Source organism: Haliotis cracherodii, unplaced genomic scaffold (genome assembly GCF_022045235.1).
Source record: "Haliotis cracherodii isolate W230 unplaced genomic scaffold, xgHalCrac1.p SCAF_3, whole genome shotgun sequence".
NCBI classification, from domain to species: Eukaryota; Metazoa; Mollusca; class Gastropoda; order Lepetellida; family Haliotidae; genus Haliotis; species Haliotis cracherodii.
The window spans coordinates 57,087,694-57,110,638 of NW_027266286.1; the positions used below are offsets into that span (position 1 = coordinate 57,087,694).

The 22,945-nt window shown below is 40.2% G+C and overlaps 2 protein-coding genes across 4 annotated transcripts in view; both read right to left on the bottom strand.

The window, feature by feature from the left end:
* LOC139475978 (adhesion G-protein coupled receptor G6-like) overlaps positions 1 to 22,945 on the bottom strand; it is a 77,688-nt gene that overhangs the window by 27,378 nt on the left and 27,365 nt on the right. For all 3 annotated transcript variants that reach the window (XR_011654038.1, XM_071259202.1, XM_071259200.1), the window contains exons 2-8: positions 21,337 to 22,086; positions 19,987 to 20,058; positions 19,153 to 19,224; positions 16,752 to 16,823; positions 15,430 to 15,507; positions 14,127 to 14,296; positions 12,441 to 12,553 (exon numbers count right to left, since the gene is read on the bottom strand). Coding sequence is in view for 2 of the 3 variants with exons in the window: in XM_071259202.1 (XP_071115303.1) it covers positions 12,441 to 12,553; positions 14,127 to 14,296; positions 15,430 to 15,507; positions 16,752 to 16,823; positions 19,153 to 19,224; positions 19,987 to 20,058; positions 21,337 to 21,563 (804 nt within the window). In the remaining variant the exon portion in view is untranslated. The remainder of the gene's footprint in view (positions 1 to 12,440; positions 12,554 to 14,126; positions 14,297 to 15,429; positions 15,508 to 16,751; positions 16,824 to 19,152; positions 19,225 to 19,986; positions 20,059 to 21,336; positions 22,087 to 22,945) is intronic.
* On the bottom strand, positions 140 to 4,266 carry LOC139474031 (5-hydroxytryptamine receptor 1A-like). Its single transcript, XM_071256886.1, has 2 exons — positions 4,174 to 4,266; positions 140 to 1,450 (listed from the first exon to the last, which is right to left on the bottom strand). Exons 1-2 carry the CDS (start codon positions 4,264 to 4,266, stop codon positions 140 to 142), a joined length of 1,404 nt encoding a protein of 467 aa, XP_071112987.1.

Sequence of the window (22,945 nt, forward strand, 5' to 3'; positions counted from 1 at the left end):
GTTCGAGGTATCAACTACAACAAGAGCAACCATTTCATTAATATTTGTTTATTACCCAGAATTTATTACAATGTTACTGTACAGTAGATGACGACTAACACAAATTGAACATTATCATCACATAACAACAAGTTGATGATCAGATCCGGTGACAGGGGCGGCAATAGCGTTTAAACAGCTGCCTGCAATCATTTCGAAATGATTTGTTAGCGATGACATATATGAATGGGTTTGCGGCGTTGTTGATGTAGAAAAGGTGGTTTAGAAAACAGTTCCATATAATTTGCAATCGAGTGTCCTTTGACAATAACCCTGGATGGGCTATGTCTCTCAGTTTGAGAATCCAGAAGGGTAGCCAGGAGAAGAGGAACACTGCTGTCACAAAAACAAGGATTTTGGGCGCTTTCAAAGCAGATGTTTCGGCTGTGGAGGGGAGGATTTTCTTATTAATGGTAGTGTTTGAAGCGTTGGCGTTGTTGACAGAAGGCAAGTCAGCGATTTGAGGCTTCCTTAATGACGTAGATGGGGTTGATGCAGCAGTATATGGAGATCTGGTGTCAATGACGCTGACCTTAACTGGTTGGATGGCGATGCTACATTTCGTGTCAACCGAAGATTTAATAACAGGAACCAAATACATGCTGCTTCCACTATCGATCCTTTCATGGTCTTCAGACACTTTGGGGGCACCTGTTGTGTCTCCACCCGTACGCACCTGCCTCTTGCGCTTGTAGATTGTTAGCCCAACCTTGCTGTATAGCACTACAATCAGTATCACTATGATACAAAATGTAATCATTGTGACACCGCCGAATATAGATTGCCCTAATGATTTGGTATATGTATCACTGTAGTCACAGCCATAACCAACAACGTCAGAGTTTTCATAGCCTGGTATGGGAATTTTCCTCTTGCCATAGAACTCCAGTATTGGGACACTGAATCCTATTCCAACCGTAAAAGATATGGCAGTCATGATCCTGATCCGCTGATAGGACATGTAGAATTGAAGGGGGTGACAAATAGAGAAGTACCTATCAAAGGCAACAACCATCAGGAATCCACTTGAAATTGACAGGTTAGAATGAATCAGGAATTCAAACGTTTTACAGACTATTACCCAGGTTTGGTTGAAACGGTGAACGATCTTATAAATGACGTAGGGGTGGATGAAAATACATGCAAAGAGGTCAAGGCCACCGAGGATCATGAAAGCGTAATTGGCGGACGTTTTTGTTCTCTTGACAGCGTACACGACGACGACAAGGGCGTTGCCAAGCGTTCCTACTACCATCAACGCAGTCATGAACATCGCCACGAAGACGACCGTTTCGGAGTATCTGGAGTTGGCGAGGTTGTAGACTGCGTGAATGCAGTGACTTTCATTGCCACAATAACGATACGTGTTGAGTGAGATGTTTGAGGTGTTTGCCGCCATGGTCCCTCTCAGCTGAAAACAAGTAAATAAATGATTACATTATGAAAGCAATTGCATGATCTAATAATATGATTAAAGGCACGACAGTTAGTATTGAGACAACTGGTAATGCCATGAATTCGTGTTTTTGTTACCTACATGAACTACACAAGCACGACCAGATATGATTTCCCATAACATGACCATACACGACTGTTGTTGAGTACAACGTAGGTTCTGAGTGTGTGATTGAGTTGGGACACCTTTCACAGGGGCTGATAATTAATTTCCCCACTGTAAGGTAATGGATATAACGATGTGGACACACTTCAGAGAAAGGTTGTAATGTCTATGATTAACACATCATGATTAATTGCGGTACAATAATAGTTAAATTTGATAGCGTCAGTTAAGCCCGACATGTGAATGATGCAACAATCGTGTTTGAAATGTCGACAATATAAGCCTATTTTACTTGAACCTATTTCACTGACGCAAAACAGCTAAACTGATTGCAATACAATAATTAAATGATATCTAACGCCTGATGCCATTTGCAATGCACTTGAATAATTCACCGTGACTATGTGCTATTGTTCCACGACATTTAAACCCTACATTAACCCTACACGTTTCACCAAGTAAAGTATATTCATTATAATGATTGATATTACAATGATAGCATTACAGCCTCGGTTACATCTCGCGTTCTTGTTTTGATCATCGTATTCTAACGTGCTTTAAAAACACAACGTTTTGATCATCATTCTTGATGGCAAATCCCTCGTTGAGGGAGAATAATTAAGGTTCACACACAGCGTTAACCCTTGAATATGAAAACTGTACCATAAACTGCACCACATGTAACAACTATTAACAACGCAAATACGAAAACAATGTAAACAAAACTCCAAACGAACACTGACAATGCGGCATAATCTATAACTCATTTCCAGTGTAGGTCTATACCATGTCACAAAGGGTTCTGTCCTAATAATAATTTGGTTATCTGGTAGGTTAGTGGCCCTAGTGTATTGTTTACGTCAAATGAGTGGTATCGATTAGTGTTTCAACATGGTGACTATTGACAAAATGTAATGGTGACTTCAGCCAAATACTTAGCAGCAAGAGGGAGTACCGAGAGGTTGCAAACATCCTTGAGCAACTGAAGAACTAACTTCGAAAAGACCAGAGTAACCGAATGTTGTACGTTGATGCTATTGGATGCTCAATGTTGGCCTCAATATTCTAGTGAAAAATATTTGTCAACAGACTGGAATTTTATCGATCTATTTTATTGTAGATATATTTACTCAAACCTGGAAACGTGTGACGTTTCTGTGACTACACAGGAGAGGCATGATAAAATTATGTTGCCCTGACTCAAGTGAGTGAATATGGTTTTATGCCGTTTGTAGCAGAATTACAGCAATATCAAGGCGAGGACACCTGACATGTACTTCACCCATTGTACCCATGTCGGGAATCAAAATGTGTCGCCTGTCTTCAAATTGTCATCATTAGGAAAGTCAATAAACGTATTTGGTAAATAGACTAGGAAAAGAGAATAGGTGATGATTATTTATGCCTACTAAATCTTCCTTAAGATGAAGATACTGACTGCAGACTACCACTTGGGCAGCCTACTGTCGGGCCAGGTGCCAGTCTTTGAAGTTTGATTTAAGTGAACAAAACAGCACATTCTTTGTCTGCTAACACAAGTTTTATTATGTATATCAAGCAATACACTATTACCTTCATGACAACGTCTAGATCTAGACATAAGACATGCGGTGTGTTATATCCTAAATGTAAACACACCCGTCTTTAAACCGTATTCTGCCTGTGTCAAATGATCCTCGCGCAAAACGTTTCATGTTTTCATTAGTCTTTAATGCATATACCAATCGTGTATGGCGCCATTAAATGATGGGTATCATGCAACAATTACTTTGCGGGTTAGAGTACAAACACCATCACTTCACTGAGAGATTGTGTTGTAATTGTACCTTGTGTCATTATAGTTATTTCGTGCCATGGACATGAATACATGTATTACATGAACACACACTGCGAAGAGGCAAAGAATGATAATGTTGTTGACTATTCTCCGGTGTTGATTTTGAAACGTCACTAAAGGTCGTATTATACATGTTACTGAAATTCGGTTCATTTTGAGTCAAAGCGCAGACTGAGAATCTCTCATATATGTCACTGTATGAATTGCAAAATTCAAAACATTATAGATGGACTCACCCTCGAATAAATGTTTTGAAAATATACCCCGGTGAATCTCTGATTTCATTAGTACCATATTCTGATACAATTATGAAGATAACGTTCATGTAATACAAGGGATTTCGGATTCCCGTAACTGATATCCCCAATGATAGTGAGGCTGGAGGCACTTATTTTATCAATGTGTTCTTGAAAGAAGCCAATTGACAGACAGTTTAGAACATATCAGATTGCTTTGAAACACACATTTAATTCATACGGTTGGTGGATCATTTGCAACAGGCATCGATACAGTTGTACTTAAATGTGCTTCTGGTACTTCAACTCGCATCGACACAGTTTGACTTAAACATGTCCCTAATTTTCATTCGGTGTCTCTTGTGCCTGCTTGGACTACAGCACAATCTCCCCAAAATGATAAGACTGCGTGGTATTTTGCGTGCTCTGTGGTAATCTGTCCAGTTTGTATCAATGATGACATTTGTTAAAAAAACAAAACAAAACATAAATCTACATACCTTCTGCTTCTGGCTACAGGGGCTGACTGCAGCAGAGTCTACGTTGAGTAGTTCCAACACCCCTGGATCACACGGGTATTGATTGAACGTCATGCAGGTACATTTTCATTGATTGGTCAGAGTAACTGTGCTTGACCAATCATGAATCAATACTTCTCTCACACACCTCAGAGATTTTCACATATATTTTATATTAGGTGGCATTATTTTACAACAGACCTTACAGGACTACATGGCGGGTCTAACGGGTCGTTGCATGTGCAGGCTGAGTAGAGATTGCTTGGGCACAGCTTCTGATATTCGCTCTATCGTTACATGGTCCATTTTCTGCTGTTTGTTAATAATGTGTACATCAGACTCAAGCTCTTTAACATAGTTATTAAATGTACAGATCTTTTCAAGAATGTTACATTTATACACATGATATTTTGCCATAAGTAGAAGATAATTGAGTATCGTTTCGTCGGTGGACACGCTCTTTTTCACTTCAAATAATACTGTATCTCTGTAACTTTCAAATATCATATTATTCACATTCACTATTATTCATTTAAAAAAAACTGACCCAATATGGAAGTACATGTACTGTTGGACAGTAAAACAATAATGTTGTATTGTTTCCGGCACTCTATATCTGTCACATATATTACTGGTCTTGATATTAATTTTATGTAAATATGTTACATGGAAATATTTTGTGAAGAATTTTGAATTGTATTGTATATTTGTTTTAGATTACCAAACCGTTTATATGTTCAAATTTGTATAAATCAATATCTAAATTGATGTGTCTGACTAAATACGAATACCAATACTTGGCTTTTGCCGGTATGTCAGAGCTATTGTTAATCCTAGTGTTCGGTATGATCGGTGGCTACTGAAACAACTATGGGAGTCTACACAGGAGATTAGTTGCATTAATTAATATCTGAATAACAACTGTGTCTTACTTATCATCTACTCATTAAGTAACAACATATTGCATTCTTAAATTTCTATGACTTTACACATTTCTAGCACTGTACATACCGCGATTTATGCAACAGGCCTGTGTTGGGACTGATCAATTATCAACAAGGGGATGTAATTGTATAAGTGTAGGCGAACTACCACACCTCTTCGGCAGAGGAAGTTTGTTTAATGATGTTCTAGGTGTGTTGTCACAGAGAATTAAGCCGTCATCTCCCATTTGTCAGACACCCTATTTGTCAGACAGCTGAAAACAACAACCTTTATGGCTGAGGGCACATCAGGTGTGTGATATATTCCCTTAAATCCGAATAGACTAGTCCTGTCAACAACTGATAGGCAACTGGTACAAAGATAACAAAATCTATACAAATCAGTGTTTATTCTTGATTTAGTATTGCTTTATACTTCGGAATATATTGCTCTGTTAAAGGAGGTTTACATTATATATATCAAGTATAATAATACATAACATACACGTATACATAATATATAATTACCATTAATCATAATGAAGAAAGTAAGATTTACTTCCACATCAATGTCAATGTACTGTCAGTCCTTCAAATCATAGTTGGAATGTAACCTGCTGCAGGAATTGCATTGGGGTCTCCACTCCCTGACGCAGTTGTTCCTTTAGTTCTTTTTCAGTGCTGGTTCTCTTGCTTCTTGGAGACGCAGCACCAAGTCAACCTGGATAAGCTTGGCTTTGTCTGCTTTTTCAATAATCTTCACAGCTTTAATTTGAAGTTAGATGTTTGGGTGTCGGTGAGGAACAGAACCCTTCCAGATAGTTGTTGGTCCTGGGGCCTTGAGTGTCATGATGGTTCCACGTTGGTATCCGGAATCTAGCATCATCGTCGACTCTGGCGGTCAGGAAGCAGGACGAACACTTGTTGGTAGGTGACAGATCCACTTCCCAGTTCAATCGCCAGTGTGTACAGGTCTGCCTTTCAGCATTCTTGTCTAACTGTACCTGTTGTGCTCCTCTGGTGGATGTCACGTACTCAACTTTGCGTAATGCAGCTCTAGTCATGGTTTGGTACCCATTGTCGTTGTTGCTTTAAGTGTTTAAGAGGCCGCCTTCTGCCTAAACAATTTCTACTGACCTGTCCCTCTTTGGAACTCATGTGTTTGAGTAGGGTACACATATCTATTGCAAGTTTTGTTATTCATAGAGACGGAATCCAGCCCTTGTTGCCCTTGGTCTGATAGTTTTGTATATTCGTATAGAATATTATTGACTGTATGGCCTGGTGTTTGAGCTTCTGCCGCTGATGGCTTGAAGTGCACTTGGCGTGCACTGTTGTTGATAGGATTCTTGGATCCATCAGTGTGTATAAGGGCCCAGCCGTCCCAGGTAGTTAAAATTTTAGTGATAGCTATTGATCGGGGTTGGGTTTTCATTTTTAGTGACTTCTGATGTTACAGCAGTGTCAACTTTTGGAGTTTTTAAAGTCCAGGGTAGGGTGTAACCCTTTGTAGTGACTTTCTGGTGGCTGAATGTCATCACAATTGTGACTTTGGATGAGGTCACGTACTAATATCTCAGATGGCTTTAGCGAGGCAATTTTCTGAACTAGGGCTTCATCTCGGGTGTTTTTGTGTTGCCATACCTTCGTCCCCAGAACGATAATATTGCCTGCTCTCTTCTATTTTCAAGGCGTTCTCCTGTTTCTACTAGTAATACTTTTGGTGAAATACCAGTTGCTGCACCGGTTGCCAGCATTTGTATTGTATTCTGTGGAGGCGGCGCAAGACAGTATTTGATGTAGAGTGAAAGGCCTCACAACCATGGTCTATTTTTGATCTCTTAAATGATTTGTAGAGGTCAAGCCGGGCGCCCGTCGATGTGCCCCAATATGTGCCTGGATTTGCCCGTAACACGTTCAGGTCTTTTTGACATCTGTTTTCCACATATCCTATATGTTTGCGCTAAGTGAGGTGTTGATCTCGGATCACCCTAGAAATATTGCGGATGTTTCGAATTTGATTGGTTTGCCTTTTATGGGGAGACGGGGTATCATAGCATTTTTCCTCATCTTTCTCCCACAGTTTTATCACTTGAAAGGGTGAACCTATTTATTGCACTATTGATCTACTCCGTCCAGGGCTGTCTTGTGGTTTTTTCCCCAGATTTGTGAACTATCTCTGTGCTTTTCCAATATTGCTCCGCAATCAGCGAATAAAAAACGTTTGGGTAGGAGGGTTGATATGATCAAATAGATCATTGATTATGATGTTAAACAGGGTTAGGCTTAAAATGCTTGCTTGTGGCGTGCCAGTTGCAAAGGATCAGATTGATTGTTCCCTATTTTAGCTGATAGCGATCTGTCTTGTCTACTCCATTTTATGCTAGTTCTTTTAGGAGTCAGTCATGCCATACCATGTCGATGGCTTTGCTGAAGTCCACAAATACTGCGGCTAGGTATTGTCTGTTGAATTAAGCTTTTTTAATTTCATGTTCCAGTCTTAGTATATGATCTAGACATGAGTATCCATTCTTCATATGATGTAACTACTAATTTCAGTAAAAACAACGCGGATGAATTTAGCTATGAGACTTAACAGATCTACTCATTGAACACATCAATGACAACAAACTGTCAAACATTAAAATATGAAGTACATACACTTCAAAGTGATTAGGGTTTTCTTGTAACTGGCCTACTCACTTACGAAAACACACTGGTTATGTTAAAAAATCTTATTAAACTCACTTGTAAAATCTAGCAGTAAGCACATCTCACAAACTTCAGTGAAAACAAAAATATTTATAGTTTAACCAAGACGTTTTAAACTTCAAAGAGGTAGCCAGTGTCTTGGTCAACGGGTTAACGGGTGTGTGGCAGGTAAAAAATATTCCTCTGTCTGACAACTGTGTGTCTGACAAATGGAAGGACACAATCCTTCCAAATTATCTGGCAACCCAATAAACACACCAACGCATTGCACGATCTGGCATATCTGTGCCGAAATAGGCACAATCATCAACGCATCCTTTCTTAAATGATGTAACATTGGCTTTACTTCGCCCATTGTTACTTTTAATATAGACAACGAGTAACACGAGTCACACACTGTGGCTCGTGGTGGTGTTATTGAGACATAACGTCCTTCAATCTACATCCGTAAATACTGAAACGTTATAACCATTCCCGATTAGTGGAAACATAATATCGTATGTTACTCATCAGATTACAACACGCTGGAAAGTCATTTAGAATTAAAAATAAACTGTGGATCGCAATACTCATCATCATTATTGATTGTAAAAAGCTTATTCAGCCATACCATGACCCAAATGAAGTGCATCATACATTGTACCCGTTTGGGGAATTGATCCTCCACTACCTCATCATCGATAGAAAAGGAAAGTAATTAAATGTGAAATGTTACCAAGGAAACAGCAGATGTGATACCGCACCCTTTATCTTCTATCAGTCTAATCAGTCAATGTTATTCTTCAAACCACCGACGGTTGTTTATGAGTATGAATTAATGAATAGGTGAGGTGAGGTGAAATGGGGTGTAACGTCGCGTCCGAGATTATTGCACTTATATAGCGACGTGCATGCACGTGTGTGTGTTTGTGTGGCTGCTTGTACTAGTCCGGACTGATGCCGATTTATAGTGCTAGCTCACTGAGAAACCATGCCGCAGTTTAACATGAATACCCCACTCAGACACAGTATACTGACTCCGAGCCGACCAGTCCTTGTTTTAGCCCCTTAATGCCCGAGCGCAAGACAGGGTAACAAAAAGTACCATATTTTAACGTCTTTTGGTATGACGCGGCCGGGGATCGAACATTGGACCTTCCGCTCTAGGGGCGGACGCTCTACCACTAGACCAGACTGACTGACTGACTGACTGACTGACTGACTGACTTTATTTCCTCAAGATAAATCCGAAGATTCTCCAAACATGAAGATTATGTAATGAAATAATTAAATAATAAAATAATCAAACACATATATCAATGTCCCGCATATTAACAGGGTATAAACAGTAAGAAATATTGGTAAGAATACCACACGTTGTTTAGGATATGTCTTATTTGATATAAATACTTTGAGAATTCAAAAATAGTGAAATGCCACGTTATTTCATCAATGTCATTGTTATCTGCACCAAGAAAGAATGCTAACATATCATGGCCTTACATCATTTCTATATCAACATACATTTCAACATCAAGATGATCAATAAGAGTGGAAAAGAATACTAGTACATCTCCTTCTGAAAGTAGACATTCACAGTTAAAGATGACATGGGGATAGTTATCAAGAGCAAAAATATTAAATTTTACACATTCTTTTGATATTTTGCTTCTAGATCCAATCCTTATTACATACTGTTTCTTTTCTCAATTCTGGATGTAACATAACAATGCTGTATAACACATGAGGAGTAAGTGTTGTGTGAATTTTAGAATATCGAGACAGGTCAGATCCACATGATAGTTTATATTTCCATACTTCTTCCTCGTGTGTAGTTATTTCACTTAACACAATCTTTAAACATATTTGCCAGGAGAAAACATTTGTTAGATTAAATCGATTCTTTGATGGAAAAGAGCTTCAAATCTATAGAGATAATGAAACTCCAAATGCAATAGACTTACATAAATTGCAATGTCGATCTTCCCTAGGTACACTACGCCATCGGTCAGTCTCAATGGGTAAGTTGTGATTCGGTGTTTGGAATTTGAGGGTACGGATGGAAATCGTTTGGGGAAGAAAAAGATAACGTTCAAAGTTTGGGCTTGCCTTACTGAGCTGATACTATTTCTCACGTTTTGTAAAACAATACATTTTAGAATTCGTTCAACATATGAGATCAATCAGGGCGTAGTGCACAAAGAAGGATCATAACATGTTTGTGTAAGGCAAACATTATTTGAAAGTTGTTTTGCAAAGTGTAACCATGGGTACATATTCGCATTAAAGTAACGATATAATTATAAACATATGTGATAATTTGGAACGACCATTTTAAAAAGTAAGCTTATGCCAGAATGATATAACCCGTTTACAAATTCAAATATTTAGAGTTCCTCAACTCAATTCACCAATAGACAATAACGTTTGGTGTTGAATGTCTGGGACCGGCTGCAATTTTGAGGAATTTCAGGTGTAACCTCTTTATGATATCTATATCATATAAAACCCCATACTTCCGGACGAAACAATAAAATAGGAATTACCAAAGTATCAAAAGCTGACAGTACACAATCCAGCGACAAGTTCTAGTTCCGCGCTTTCTTTTACAGATAGTACATAGCTTTTGTGGCATTTGCACTTAACATCCTCAGTCCATAGACAAGGGGTCTGTTCCAAAGGAACTGGATTCAAAGGAATGTATAACTATGAACAATTTCTGAAACCTTTGTCCCAAAGCAAAAATTTTAGTTTGAAGATTTGGCTGATCCTATTAACATGCTTAAAAGCATGTGACGTTTCGAGCGTTGAAAGTCGCAGGAGGGCGTTAACCCATACATACACACTAACATAAACACATATACGTATAACCCCGTGGTAAGTCCGGGAAACAATATTTATCCAGTGCCCCAATGCTTGTCGCAAGGGTCTTCTAACATTACCATTGGGCGATTATGATCGGTGATCTGTCTGTGTTTGTGTCATCGGGAGTGTGCTGCAGGGCCGACACCTATAGGATTAACAGATGCAGGTAGTGCTGCCAGGCCGACACCTATAGGATTAACAGATGCAGGTAGTGCTGCCAGGCCGACACCTATAGGATTAACAGATGCAGGTAGTGCTGCAGGGCCGACACCTATAGGATTAACAGATGCAGGTAGTGCTGTCAGGCCGACACCTGTAGGATTAACAGATGCAGGTAGTGCTGCCAGGCAGACACCTATAGGATTAGCAGATGTAGGTAGTGCTGCCAGGTAGACACCTATAGGATTAACAGATGCAGGTAGTGCTTCCAGACCGACACCTATAGGATAAACAGATGTAGGTTGTGCTACAATGTCGACACTGGTAGGATTAACAGATGCAGGTAGAGCTGCCAGGCAGACAGCTATAGGATAAACAGATGCAGGTAGTGCTGCCGGGCAGATATCCGGGTATCGTTTGAAGTGGTCAATGATTTAATGTGATACTAGTGGGGACCACTTAACTGATGTTCACCTATACTTTTTGAAAGTTTACAATATTTTGATTAGCTGTTACTTAAAAAACAAATACTTTTCGTGAATAAAAGTGAAAAACGACATTTCCATAGTCAAAAGAAAAGCGTATCATGTCCTACTTGTGGCACCCGTCACAAACACATGCTTAGGCAAGTTAATTGTTCCCCTGAAAAAAATACATGGGAAAATATGGTACAAGTAACATAGGGAAAAGCCTTGGCCATAATGTTTGTCCCTGATACTACAAATTTGAATATGTCTCTCGCTTGTATACCACAAAAACTTTAAAACCTGTTGTAACCCTGCTCAAACAACTTTTTGAAACTTTTCCCTTCCGTCTGACGTGTGTGATAGTGGTGAACAAAGATGAAAAATCAAATGTGAAATCAACATGGGAAGGGTTTTATCGCTTTTATTAACGAAATTGAAGCTGGTTCTTTTCTGAGATTTAAGAAAAGAGAAGCTATGAAGGAAACAATGACGATCATCAAGAATATTGCCTCCATGACCACTGACCCACTGCGGCGAAGAAGTCAACAAATGGCGGGCTGGAGACTTGACCGAGGAGTCCAAGGCTGTCGTTAATGCCACTGCCGACCTTCCATGCCCAGGAGACAAATGTTTTCCGGGCCAGAAGAAAGTCCTTTCCCTCAACACCCCAGCAACAGAGCAGAGCGCGTCATCTTTGTGACGCTGAGGTAATGTACGGAACTTTCTACGTGGAGTCAACTCGTTTCTTGCAGCTGTATACACTTCACGCCTTTGTCAGTTTGTCATGTTCCCCCGAGTATTCTTTCTCCTTCCGTACAAGAAGCATCAACTCCATGAAAATTGTGGATATGGTGACCGCGTGTCTTCACTTTAATTACAATTTAGAAAATGTCCATTCTAAATATACCCCACAGTATGTTATTGATCTGTTTACAATTATCACTGCTAAATCTATGCAATTCATGAACTGAGCTGGAAAATATACACTTGTTTACTCACATCTTCTTATTGTTTAATTCTTAATACAGACTCCCAAAATAACTCGCTAATGGTATTGTGTATGTGTTACCTAGTGTTTTAAAAATACGCAAGGAAGTACTGTGAGGCCGGACTGGGGGGATATCAAATAATAATGTTCACTTACCTCCTCAAGCGAACATTCTTGTAGCTGTCCTTGCCGATCGCACATCTCAGGAGACGCCTTGCCCTGGCAACTTCGGCAACTCTGGTCATCCTCAAACACAGATGGATCGTCCTCTGGAAGCAGAATATGTCAACATTGAGTTCACAACACCAGGTGTGCGTGTGAGTATGACCGTGAGTGTAGTGTGAGTGTAAATGTGTGCGTGTGCGTGTAAGGATGAGTGTGTGTGTATGTGTGTGTGTGTGTGTGTGTGTGTGTTTGGTTTGTTTGTTTGTTATTTAACGCCGCACTCAACTATATGGCAGCGGTTTGTAAATAATCGAGTCTGGACCAGACAATCCAGTGATTGACATCATGAGCATCGTTCCATTGGGATACGATGACATGCATCAACCAAGTCAGCGAGCCTGGCCACCCGATCCCGTTAGTCGTGTGTGTGAGTGAGTGAGTGTGTGTATGAGCGTGTTTGTGTGTGAGCGTGTGTGTGAGTGTGAGCGTGTCTGGTTTTTTTTATTGCGAGTGAGTGTGAGTGTATGAGCTAGCGAATGAATGTGAGCTAGTGTGTAAGTTTGAGCGTGTCTGTGTTTGTGATCGCGAGTGTGTGTGTATGAGCTAGCGAATGATTGTGAGCGTGTCTGTGTGTGTGATCGCGAGTGTGTGTGTATGAGCGAGCGAATGAGTGCGAGCGTGTGTGTGTTAGTGTAAAAATAACGTTATTAGTTAATGAATACACTACCATCAAACCTAAAACTTGTAAAAAGAGAAATAAAAAATACGATCCACTGTTACACAATATTAAATATACCAACGACAGTTGGGTCGCCGACACCACAGTGTTGAATGTACTTGAGGGCCATTTTTCAATGATGTTTTGTAGGGCTGGGTCCGCTCAGATTTCGCTAACACCTCGTATCATCACTATTTGAGTGATAAAGTCGGAATCGTACAATGTACTCTGAATTTAGCAGGTATTTCTTATGATTATGGAAAGGGTTTTGTCTCTGTTATTAAGTACGGTGAGCGTTGTCGGTTCGATGCATTCCGTGAGATACCATGAGGTGAGGTGAAATTGGGTTTAACGTCGCGTCCAAGATTATTGCACTTATATAGCGACGTGCATGCACGTGTGTGTGTGTGTGTGTGTGTGTGTGTGTGTGTGTGACTGCTTGTACTAGTCCGGACTGATGCGCCGATTTATAGTGCTAGCCCACTGAGATACCATGCCGCAGTTTAACATGAATACCCCACTCAGAAACAGCATACTGACTCCGAGGCGACCAGTCCTTGTTTTAGCCCCTTAATGCCGAGCGCCAGACAGGGTAACAACAAGTACCATCTTTTAACGTCTTTTGGTATGACGCGGCCGGGGATCGAACCCCGGATCTTCCACTCTCCGGGCGGACGCTCTACCACTAGACCACGGAGGCGGTCTTGAGATACCATGATTCTTGCAGTAGCACATATAAAGCTCAGCAGCTACTGCCGTCAGATCATGTTGCGCAATCTGATAGTCATGTGAATTACTAAAACTAGTACATACAGGTTCCATACCGATTCCTCCAATGCTGGCCTTTAGGATTTAGGTGAGCACAGCGAGGTAAAGAACTGCCACTGTGAATGAGTGAGTCAGTGGGTGGTTAGTGAGTGAGTGAGTTTGTTATTGCACTGATGTTATTTAAGCCTTACCATCACAGTTGAAGTCATCTTCGTCGACGTCCAATAGGGGTAAGTCATTGACATTTTTACACTTGAGATCATCAATCTCGAACTTAATATTACCAGTGCTTCTTACGTTCAACCACTGCCTGAACGCCAACATATCACATCTACATTGCACCGGGTTGCCGCTCAGCATCCTGGAAAACAACAACAACATCGTGCAAAGAAGGTGAATCAGGTTGGAGGGCCATTCAAAGATAGCAGATAGTAGGTTACCATTTTGGTGACAACTGACAACCAACGAATAATCATCGGGCGAATCTTGGATTCGAAGCCAAGACCAGCAGGTCCTGGCACAGATAAGGGTGAATTTCTTACCATTGGGCTGTCTGTGCACCTTTACAATAGACTAATGAGAAAAGTACATTTAATCCCACTACATAAGTAGTTAACGGTGTCCTTGCTGACGCAAAGCATGATCATTTGGGTGGTTTGATGGTTTGTTGTTTAACGCTGTAATATTACAGCTACATGGCGGTGGTCTGTAAATAATCGAATCTGGACCAGACAATCCAGTGATTTACATCATGAGTATCGATCCACGCAATTGGGATACGATGACATGCATCAACCACGTCAGCGAGTCTGACCACCCGATCACGTTCATGGCCTCTTATGGCAAGCACGGTCGCCTTTTGCGACAAGCATGGGTTGCTGAACACCTATTCTACCCCGGATCTTCACGGGTCTCATTTGGATGGTGTCCACAAGGCACCAAGTGTGCTTTGGCTGAATACTCTCAGTACCGACTTCTGGTCTTTATGTGTCATGGTGACTTCACAAGCCAGTTGACGTGTTCTTTAACACTGACTGAACGCTAAATAAGTACGGCCTCCGTGGTCTAGTGGATAGTCTCTACCACGAGAGCGGAGGGTTGGTGGTTCGATCCCCTGACCGCGTCATACCAAAGAAAGCAATAAGATGGTATTTGATGTAAAGCTGTCGTGCTTTCGGCGTATAGGGGATAAAACAATGACTGGTCGGCTCGGAGTCAGCATGAAGTAGGGTATCAATGTTAAACACCGTCATAGTATCTCAGTGGGCTGTCACTTTAAACCCGGCATAAGAAGTGCAATGATCTTAAACGCGACGTTAAACCCACCTCACGTTATTTCACCTCACCAACCTTACAAATATGAATGGGTTAGTGACAATATGTGCTTCAATACATGTGTCGATACACCGGTACCAGGAAGTATCGTATAAACCGATTTAGCGCTGGGCTAGGCCTTGTCCTTAAACGTTGAAAAATTAGCACACATGTACTTACACCCGTACATCCTTGTCGGCCGGTAAAGTGACAAAGGCATATCTTGAGATGTTCTGTAATTGGTTCTTGATCAAATTTCTGAAACAAATGATGATGACCGTTGGGTTGTTATATAGGAAATAGGTAAGTCATTAACTTCAGCCGCCCCAACGGGCCATCATATGGCATTCAAAGTCGTTTTAGGCATTCTTACACAGGATAGTACATATACACACAATATATACAATGCGCATGGTTTTTCCCTTCAAAACAGAAATTTCACAGAGCTAATATTAATTTTATTTAACTATTTGGCGTTTAATGTTGAGTGATGTCACCGAAATGGCGAACTATTGATTGTGTTAATTCTGAGGTTTCTCTCACATCATGACTCAAGTGCAGGAAGAGTCGTACAATTTCTCCCTTGATTTACAATGCTTCATTGATGTCCTTCGACAGTGTGGTGGAAACGTTCTGTTTCTTTAGATACGATATTTTCATAGAGTGCAAATGATATTTTTCAGATGTCCGTTATGATGAGCTGAATGGTTTTAATTCAGTCTGCTTCACAATTCACCGAGCGGTTAGTAAAAGGCTAAACCATGGGAAACAAAAGCAATGATTTTGATATTGTGAAGACCGATGTCAGATTATTACACATGCGGAAGAAAATATTTCGGACGAATAAACTGGTGGGTTATAATTTGTATAATTTTAATTTCGCGATTAGTTTTTCTCAATTTATCAATCATACCTAGTCATCAAGTTCGTGTGACTATGATAAGTTTTATTTATGTCATATTATTACAAATATGTATAAATATAAAGCTAAAGTGAAGGATACGGGAAATATTTGTATATAAATACATATCTTAGCGAGGTTAGGAAGGGTCATATGTATGTCAATGCTCGAGAGTTGAATCCATACCGAATATCCCCCGCAGGCGTCGGGTAAGTGGGGCGGAGGATACCAGTCTAGCCACATACACCATGTGGGTTATGAACATAAGGCACCCTGAACCAAGGTTTTCTATCCTCTTAAATATCGCGAACTCGACATGTGCACAAAAACATAACGAACTCTCGTGGTGTAAGAGTAGATGGAGCCCTTCATCGAATTAAACAAAATCTAAAATAGATAATAAAAGCATGCTGGTGCCGCTGTACATTATTACCCCAGTCAAAGAATCAGGTCGCACACGTTTTACATCAGCTCCAGTCGACTATACAACCCAAGCTCTCTGTTAGGCGTGTATGTCACTTATGGATGTTTTGTCCTGTAACCGATTTGATTATTTATTATTCCCTGTGTGAATGTATGTATTATTTATCGAGGAACTCACAACTCTATTAGACTTGGTAGATGCTGGAACATCGGTGCAGGTATAGAGGTCAGAGCGTTGTCCTGCAGGTTCCTGTAAATGTCACAAGGAGAGGTGATAAATGTGCTGGTTGTTTGCACTCAAACAAAAGATAGAAGACTTTCACAGTAGAAAATACAGAGAAGGTATTAATTGAAATACAGCTTGATCTTGTTAGTATATGCACGATACATGTAGATAGATAAACGTCTGGCATTATGTTGAAAGTTGACAGCTATGCGCAAAATGGAGGTACTTTGCTGTGTGTTGGAGACTAAATGGCAGGTATACGGTTATATGTAGGTACTTGTTAGTTTGTTGGAGACTAAATGACCGGTATATGCCGATATGTAGTTATTTGGTTGTGTGTTGCAGACTTAATAACAGGTGCGTGATGATATATAGGTACTTGTAAGTCTGTGTAGACTAACTGACAGGTACGTGATGATAAATAGGTACTTGTAAGTCTGTGTAGACTGACAGGTACGTGATGATAAATAGGTACTTGTAAGTCTGTGTAGACTAAATGACAGGTACGTGATGATATATAGGTACTTGTAAGTCTGTGTAGACTAACTGACAGGTACGTGATGATATATAGGTACTTGTCGGTCTATGTAGACTAACTGACAAGTACGTGATGATATATAGGTACTTGTCGGTCTGTGTAGACTAAATGACAGGTACGTGATGATATATAGGTACTTGTCGGTCTGTGTAGACTAAATGACAGGTACGTGATGATGTGTAGGTACTTGTCGTTCTGTGTGGGCTTACTGACAGGTACGTGATGATATATAGGTACTTGTCGGTCTGTGTAGACTAACTGACAGGTACGTGATGATATATAGGTACTTGTCGGTCTGTGTAGACTCACTGACAGGTACGTGATGATATATAGGTAATTGTCGGTCTGTGTAGACTAACTGACAGGTACGTGATGATATATAGTTACTTGTTAGTCTGTGTAGACTAACTGACAGGTACGTGATGATATATAGGTACTTGTCGGTCTGTGTAGTCTAACTGACAAGTACGTGATGATATATAGGTACTTGTCGGTCTGTGTAGACTAACTGACAGGTACGTGATGATATATAGGTACTTGTCGGTCTGTGTAGACTAAATGACAGGTACTTGATGATATATAGTTACTTGTTAGTCTGTGTAGACTAACTGACAGGTACGTGATGATATATAGGTACTTGTTTGTCTCTGAAGACTAAGTGACAGGTACGTGATGATATATAGGTACTTGTCGGTCTGTGTAGACTAACTGACAGGTACGTGATGATATATAGGTACTTGTCGGTCTGTGTAGACTAACTGACAGGTACGTGATGATATATAGTTACTTGTTAGTCTGTGTAGACTAACTGACAGGTACGTGATGATATATAGGTACTTGTTTGTCTCTGAAGACTAAGTGACAGGTACGTGATGATATATAGGTACTTGTCGGTCTTTGTAGACTAACTGACAGGTACGTGATGATATATAGGTAATTGTCGGTCTGTGGGGACTAACTGACAGGTACGTGATGATATATAGGTACTTGTTAGTCTGTGTAGACTAACTGACAGGTACGTGATGGTATATAGGTACTTGTCAGTCTGAAAAGACTAACTGACAGGTACGTGATGTAGATAGGTACTTGTTAGACTGAGTAGACTAAATGACAGATATGTGATGATATATAGGTACTTGTCGGACTAACTGACAGGTACGTGATGATATACTAGAATAGGTACTTGTTAGTCTGCGTAGACTAAATGAGAGGTACATGTTTTAAGTAAATGTACTTGTTAGAAGTAGTACGGTACTAGGCAGTGTGTTGAGTGTGCTAAATGACACGAACATGTAGACAGGTACGTACATGGTAGTTTATTGGTATGCTAAATGACACGTACATATAAACAGGTAAGTATATGGTAGTATGTTGTTATGCTAAATGACAGCTGCATATAGACAGGTAAGTATATGGTAGTGCGTTGGTAGGCTAAATGACCGGTACATGTAGACAGGTAAGTATATTGTAGTGCGTTGGTATGCTAAATGGCAGATGGGTAGGTATTTTGGTGGTGTGCTTGTGGCTAAAAGAAAGGTAGGTGCTTGTTCGTGTATTGGTAGGCTAAAAGACAGGTAGGCACTTGGTAGTATACTGGTATGCTAAATGACAGGTACATGTAGACAGGTGGAACATTGGTTGTGTATTATTAGAATATAGTATTTCACACACTGAAGATGTTTGTCGACTATTGAATATGGAAGGTGTATCTGTTTACTTATAGAGTTTTCTATGAATGCTTAACTATGAATGTAAGGATGGGTCAACTATGCAGAGAAGGTTGGAGTTTGGAGAGAGTGAACAGGCTTTACTCACAGTATTTTCAAGCGGAATAAGTTCCGGAAAGCATTGGGATGAATGTAATTTATCTCGTTCTTCTGCAAGAGTCTGAAACAAATATACAAACACATAATACATGAACAAAAACAGCTTACTGTTGATACTACATGTTTTAGATATACCGTAGCTACGGTTATAACAGACTTAAAAGGACCACTGATTTAAATTCGATATAACTGTAGTTCGTTATAAGCTTATATACAGCAAATGGCCGGGACCAAAAATATGTTTGATCCGTCATTTCGTTATAAGCGTGTTTGTTATAAACGTAGTTTACTGTACCTTAAGAACTTAGATTTGGTATCCCTAGCCTCTACATCTTCTTGTTTTTCTTATCTAGCTCCACGCAGTGAAAAAGTGTCAGAGCATATACACATAAAGGCATGTTTAGATCTAATCATGATTAGGAATGTGTTAACATCCCATACAGAAGAAACATTTGGTGTTTTCTGTCTTAACACATTTAGGGGCTTAACACATGAAATGAGCTATCGTCCCTAAGCCTAAACATCACCTAAACACAACATCCCCATTATCTAAACATGTTTAGACTTGCATTGGGCCTAAAAGGCAAAATAACGGTGAAAAAATATGAATGGATAACTGAAAATCAGTGAAAGCACCAGATGTTCGTGAAAAGAGTTCCTCCACATTAAACTGGCTCACGAATAAAGCTGAAATAGTGTTGAAAGCCGCGAAACTATTCCCTTACTACAATGAGGTTGCAACGTTACCTACATGCACGACTCGTACAACTGAGATCAAATTAGTGTATCAGTTCAAAGCTTAATGAATTTATCTGTAACTTACATAGTCTCAATCGTCTCCGCAGTGCTAAAATCATCTTCTTCTATTCTAGTAACCTTGGTTCTAATCAGCGATCTGAAAGAAAAAAACCCCGATGATTGTCATTAAGAATGTTATTATTAAGTACAGATCAAAATAAAAAAATGCAGCAAAGAGGGTTTGGGTGATGGGGCTGGTTAGGCTGGTTAGGCTGGTTAGAGGGTTAGGCTCATCATCAGCTCATTTTCCTTGACGCCCTCTATACATTCTGGGTCGTACAATGGATGGACCTCTGTGTCAAAACCACAAGCAGGTGGCCTGCACATTATGGAGTCTGGACAAGGCAGACCATTAATTGGTTTATGTACAACGTGCGGGTACGATGACCGATGACAACGAATCATCCAAGTGGTGGGATCTGCGAATACGGTGAAACCTCATTAACTCGAAGTCCTTTTAACAGGTGGGAACTGCGAATACAGTGAAACCTCGTGGTCCTTTTAACAGGTGGGAACTGCGAATACAGTGAAACTTCTTTAACTCGAAGTCTTTTTAACAGGTGAGAATTGCGAATACAGTGAAACCTCATTAATTCGAAGTCCTTTTAACAGGTGGGAACTGCGAATAAAGTGAAACCTCGAGTTCCTTTTAACAGGTGGGAACTGCGAATACAGTGAAACATCATTAACTCGAGGTCATTTTAACAGGTGGGAACTGCGAATACAGTCAAACCTCATTAACTCGAGATCATTTTAACAGGTGGGAACTGCGAATACAGTGAAACCTCATTAACTCGAGGTCATTTTAACAGGTGGGAACTGCGAATACAGTCAAACCTCATTAACTCGAAGTCATTTTAACAGGTGGGAACTGCGAATACAGTGAAACTTCGTTAACTCGAGATCATTTTAACAGGTGGGAACTGCGAATACAGTGGAACCTCATTAAGCCAAAGTCCTTTTAACTATATCATATCAACCAATATAACTTCGTGACACCTGCAGAATCTTTATGTACTTCGCCCCATTTCCGCACGACGCTTATCTCGAACTTCGGATAAATGTATGTCATTTTTTAAATCGAGTTGACTATGTAGGTGCCACGTAGCCAGGCGGTGCTGTAGTTTGTGTGGTAAGCTGGTTATCCAGTGCATAGCTATATGGTTTAAACTGATTAAATAAGGGGCTGTGGGGTAGCCTAGTGGTTAAAGCGTTCGCTCGTCGCATCGAAGACCGGGGTTCGATTCCCCACATGGGTACAATGCGTGAAGCCCATTTCTGATGTTCCCCGCCGTGATATTGCTGGAATATTGCTAAAAGCGGCGTGAAATCACACTCACTCACAGATGAAATAAGACAATGTAAAACTACTTACAAAACCTGAATTTTGGGATATAAATCATTTGGTATAGATGTTATTGTATCCGTTCCTGTGCACGTAATCGTAGGCCTTTTCCCATTGACACATGAACAAGCGTCCGTTTTACAGTAGGCCATCCTTTGGCCTATCACAGGTGTTGTAAAGATAATCAACACAGGTAAAATCCACAGGTAATTATAGTTCTTCCTCTGAAACATCGTGAACCGTAAACACCACTTCATGTCACAGTTTAGCTCACGACAGTCCCATAGCTCCTATACACCCGCGAGTTGTGAAATAGAACACTTTAGTTAGCCGCAACCACAGGTATTTGAACCCACTCGCAATGAAGGCAATTCACAGATACTCGACGTTCATTCAGATGTGCCCAGTTTCAATGCTCCATCACAGTACATGGCTTTGACAGTGGCGTGGTCCGTTATCAAATGTTGACACTGTTGGTGGGTTAGGAAGTGTGACGTCATGTGTGTCATGTGTTTCACTGTCGTCACGTGAAATGCGTCGTAATAAGAAGGCCTATGAGTAGCTTTTTGGCTCCTTGTATTATCACCTGTAGCACGTTAATTTCAGCAGTTATCTGTGTCCCCAAAGGCGTCGCGATCTTCAGGTTCCGTTTTTATTGTCTTCTTAATACCATTTAAGCACAAGGTTCAATTCCACGCGCTTTATGCTAGCTTCATCATGTAGGTAAAGGTGTTTCTCTGTCTGAATTCGTCTGAACGACCCCAAAAGGCGACAGATCACCTGTAAGATGAAGTGTAAAACAGTATTAATTACAACACAAAATGAACTAATTTGGAACATTTTAAATGTAATACTAACTTGAAGCACATAACAGTTCACCTCGTCACAATATGGCTGAAATACTGTCGATGTGACGTTAAATATAAACTCAACTATGTGCAGGAAACAAGAGCACGATAACTAGCTGCTGTCCTCCCCTATCACAATGGTACAAGTAAACATACATAGAGAAGAGATCCGTGAAGATCCGGGGTAGAATAGATCTTCAGCAACCCATTCTTGCCATGAAAGGCGACAGGCTTGTCGTAAGAGGCCATTAACGGGATCGGGTGGTCAGGCCCGCTGACCTGGTTGATGAATGTCATCGTATCCCAATTGCGTGGATCGATGCTCATGATGTAAATCACTGGATTGTCTGGTCCAGACTCAATTATTTACAGACCGCCGTCATATAGCTGGAATTTTGCTGAGTACGGCGTTAAACAACAAATAACCAAACAAATAAAACATAGAGAAGAATAAGATCATACTTAATTATACAAATACTATTTGTCTGTGAGTAGCTTATCCTAGATATAAACGACATGGCTTGTATCGTCTAAACACCATAAGCTAATTGGACATCAATGCGATTTCAAAGTAATAGCTACTATGACAAGGTTGAGATAATTTATGGATAACAACTTCTTCATTTACTGTAAAGGCGACGTTTTGATATAGATCCTTACACCATTGTCAAGCAAGGCTGACCGACAAAGGTATAAGGATCTATACCGAAACGTCGCGATTACAATGAATAAAGAAGTTGTTATCCATAAACTATCTCTACTTTGTCATCCGTCAACTAAATAATGCTATC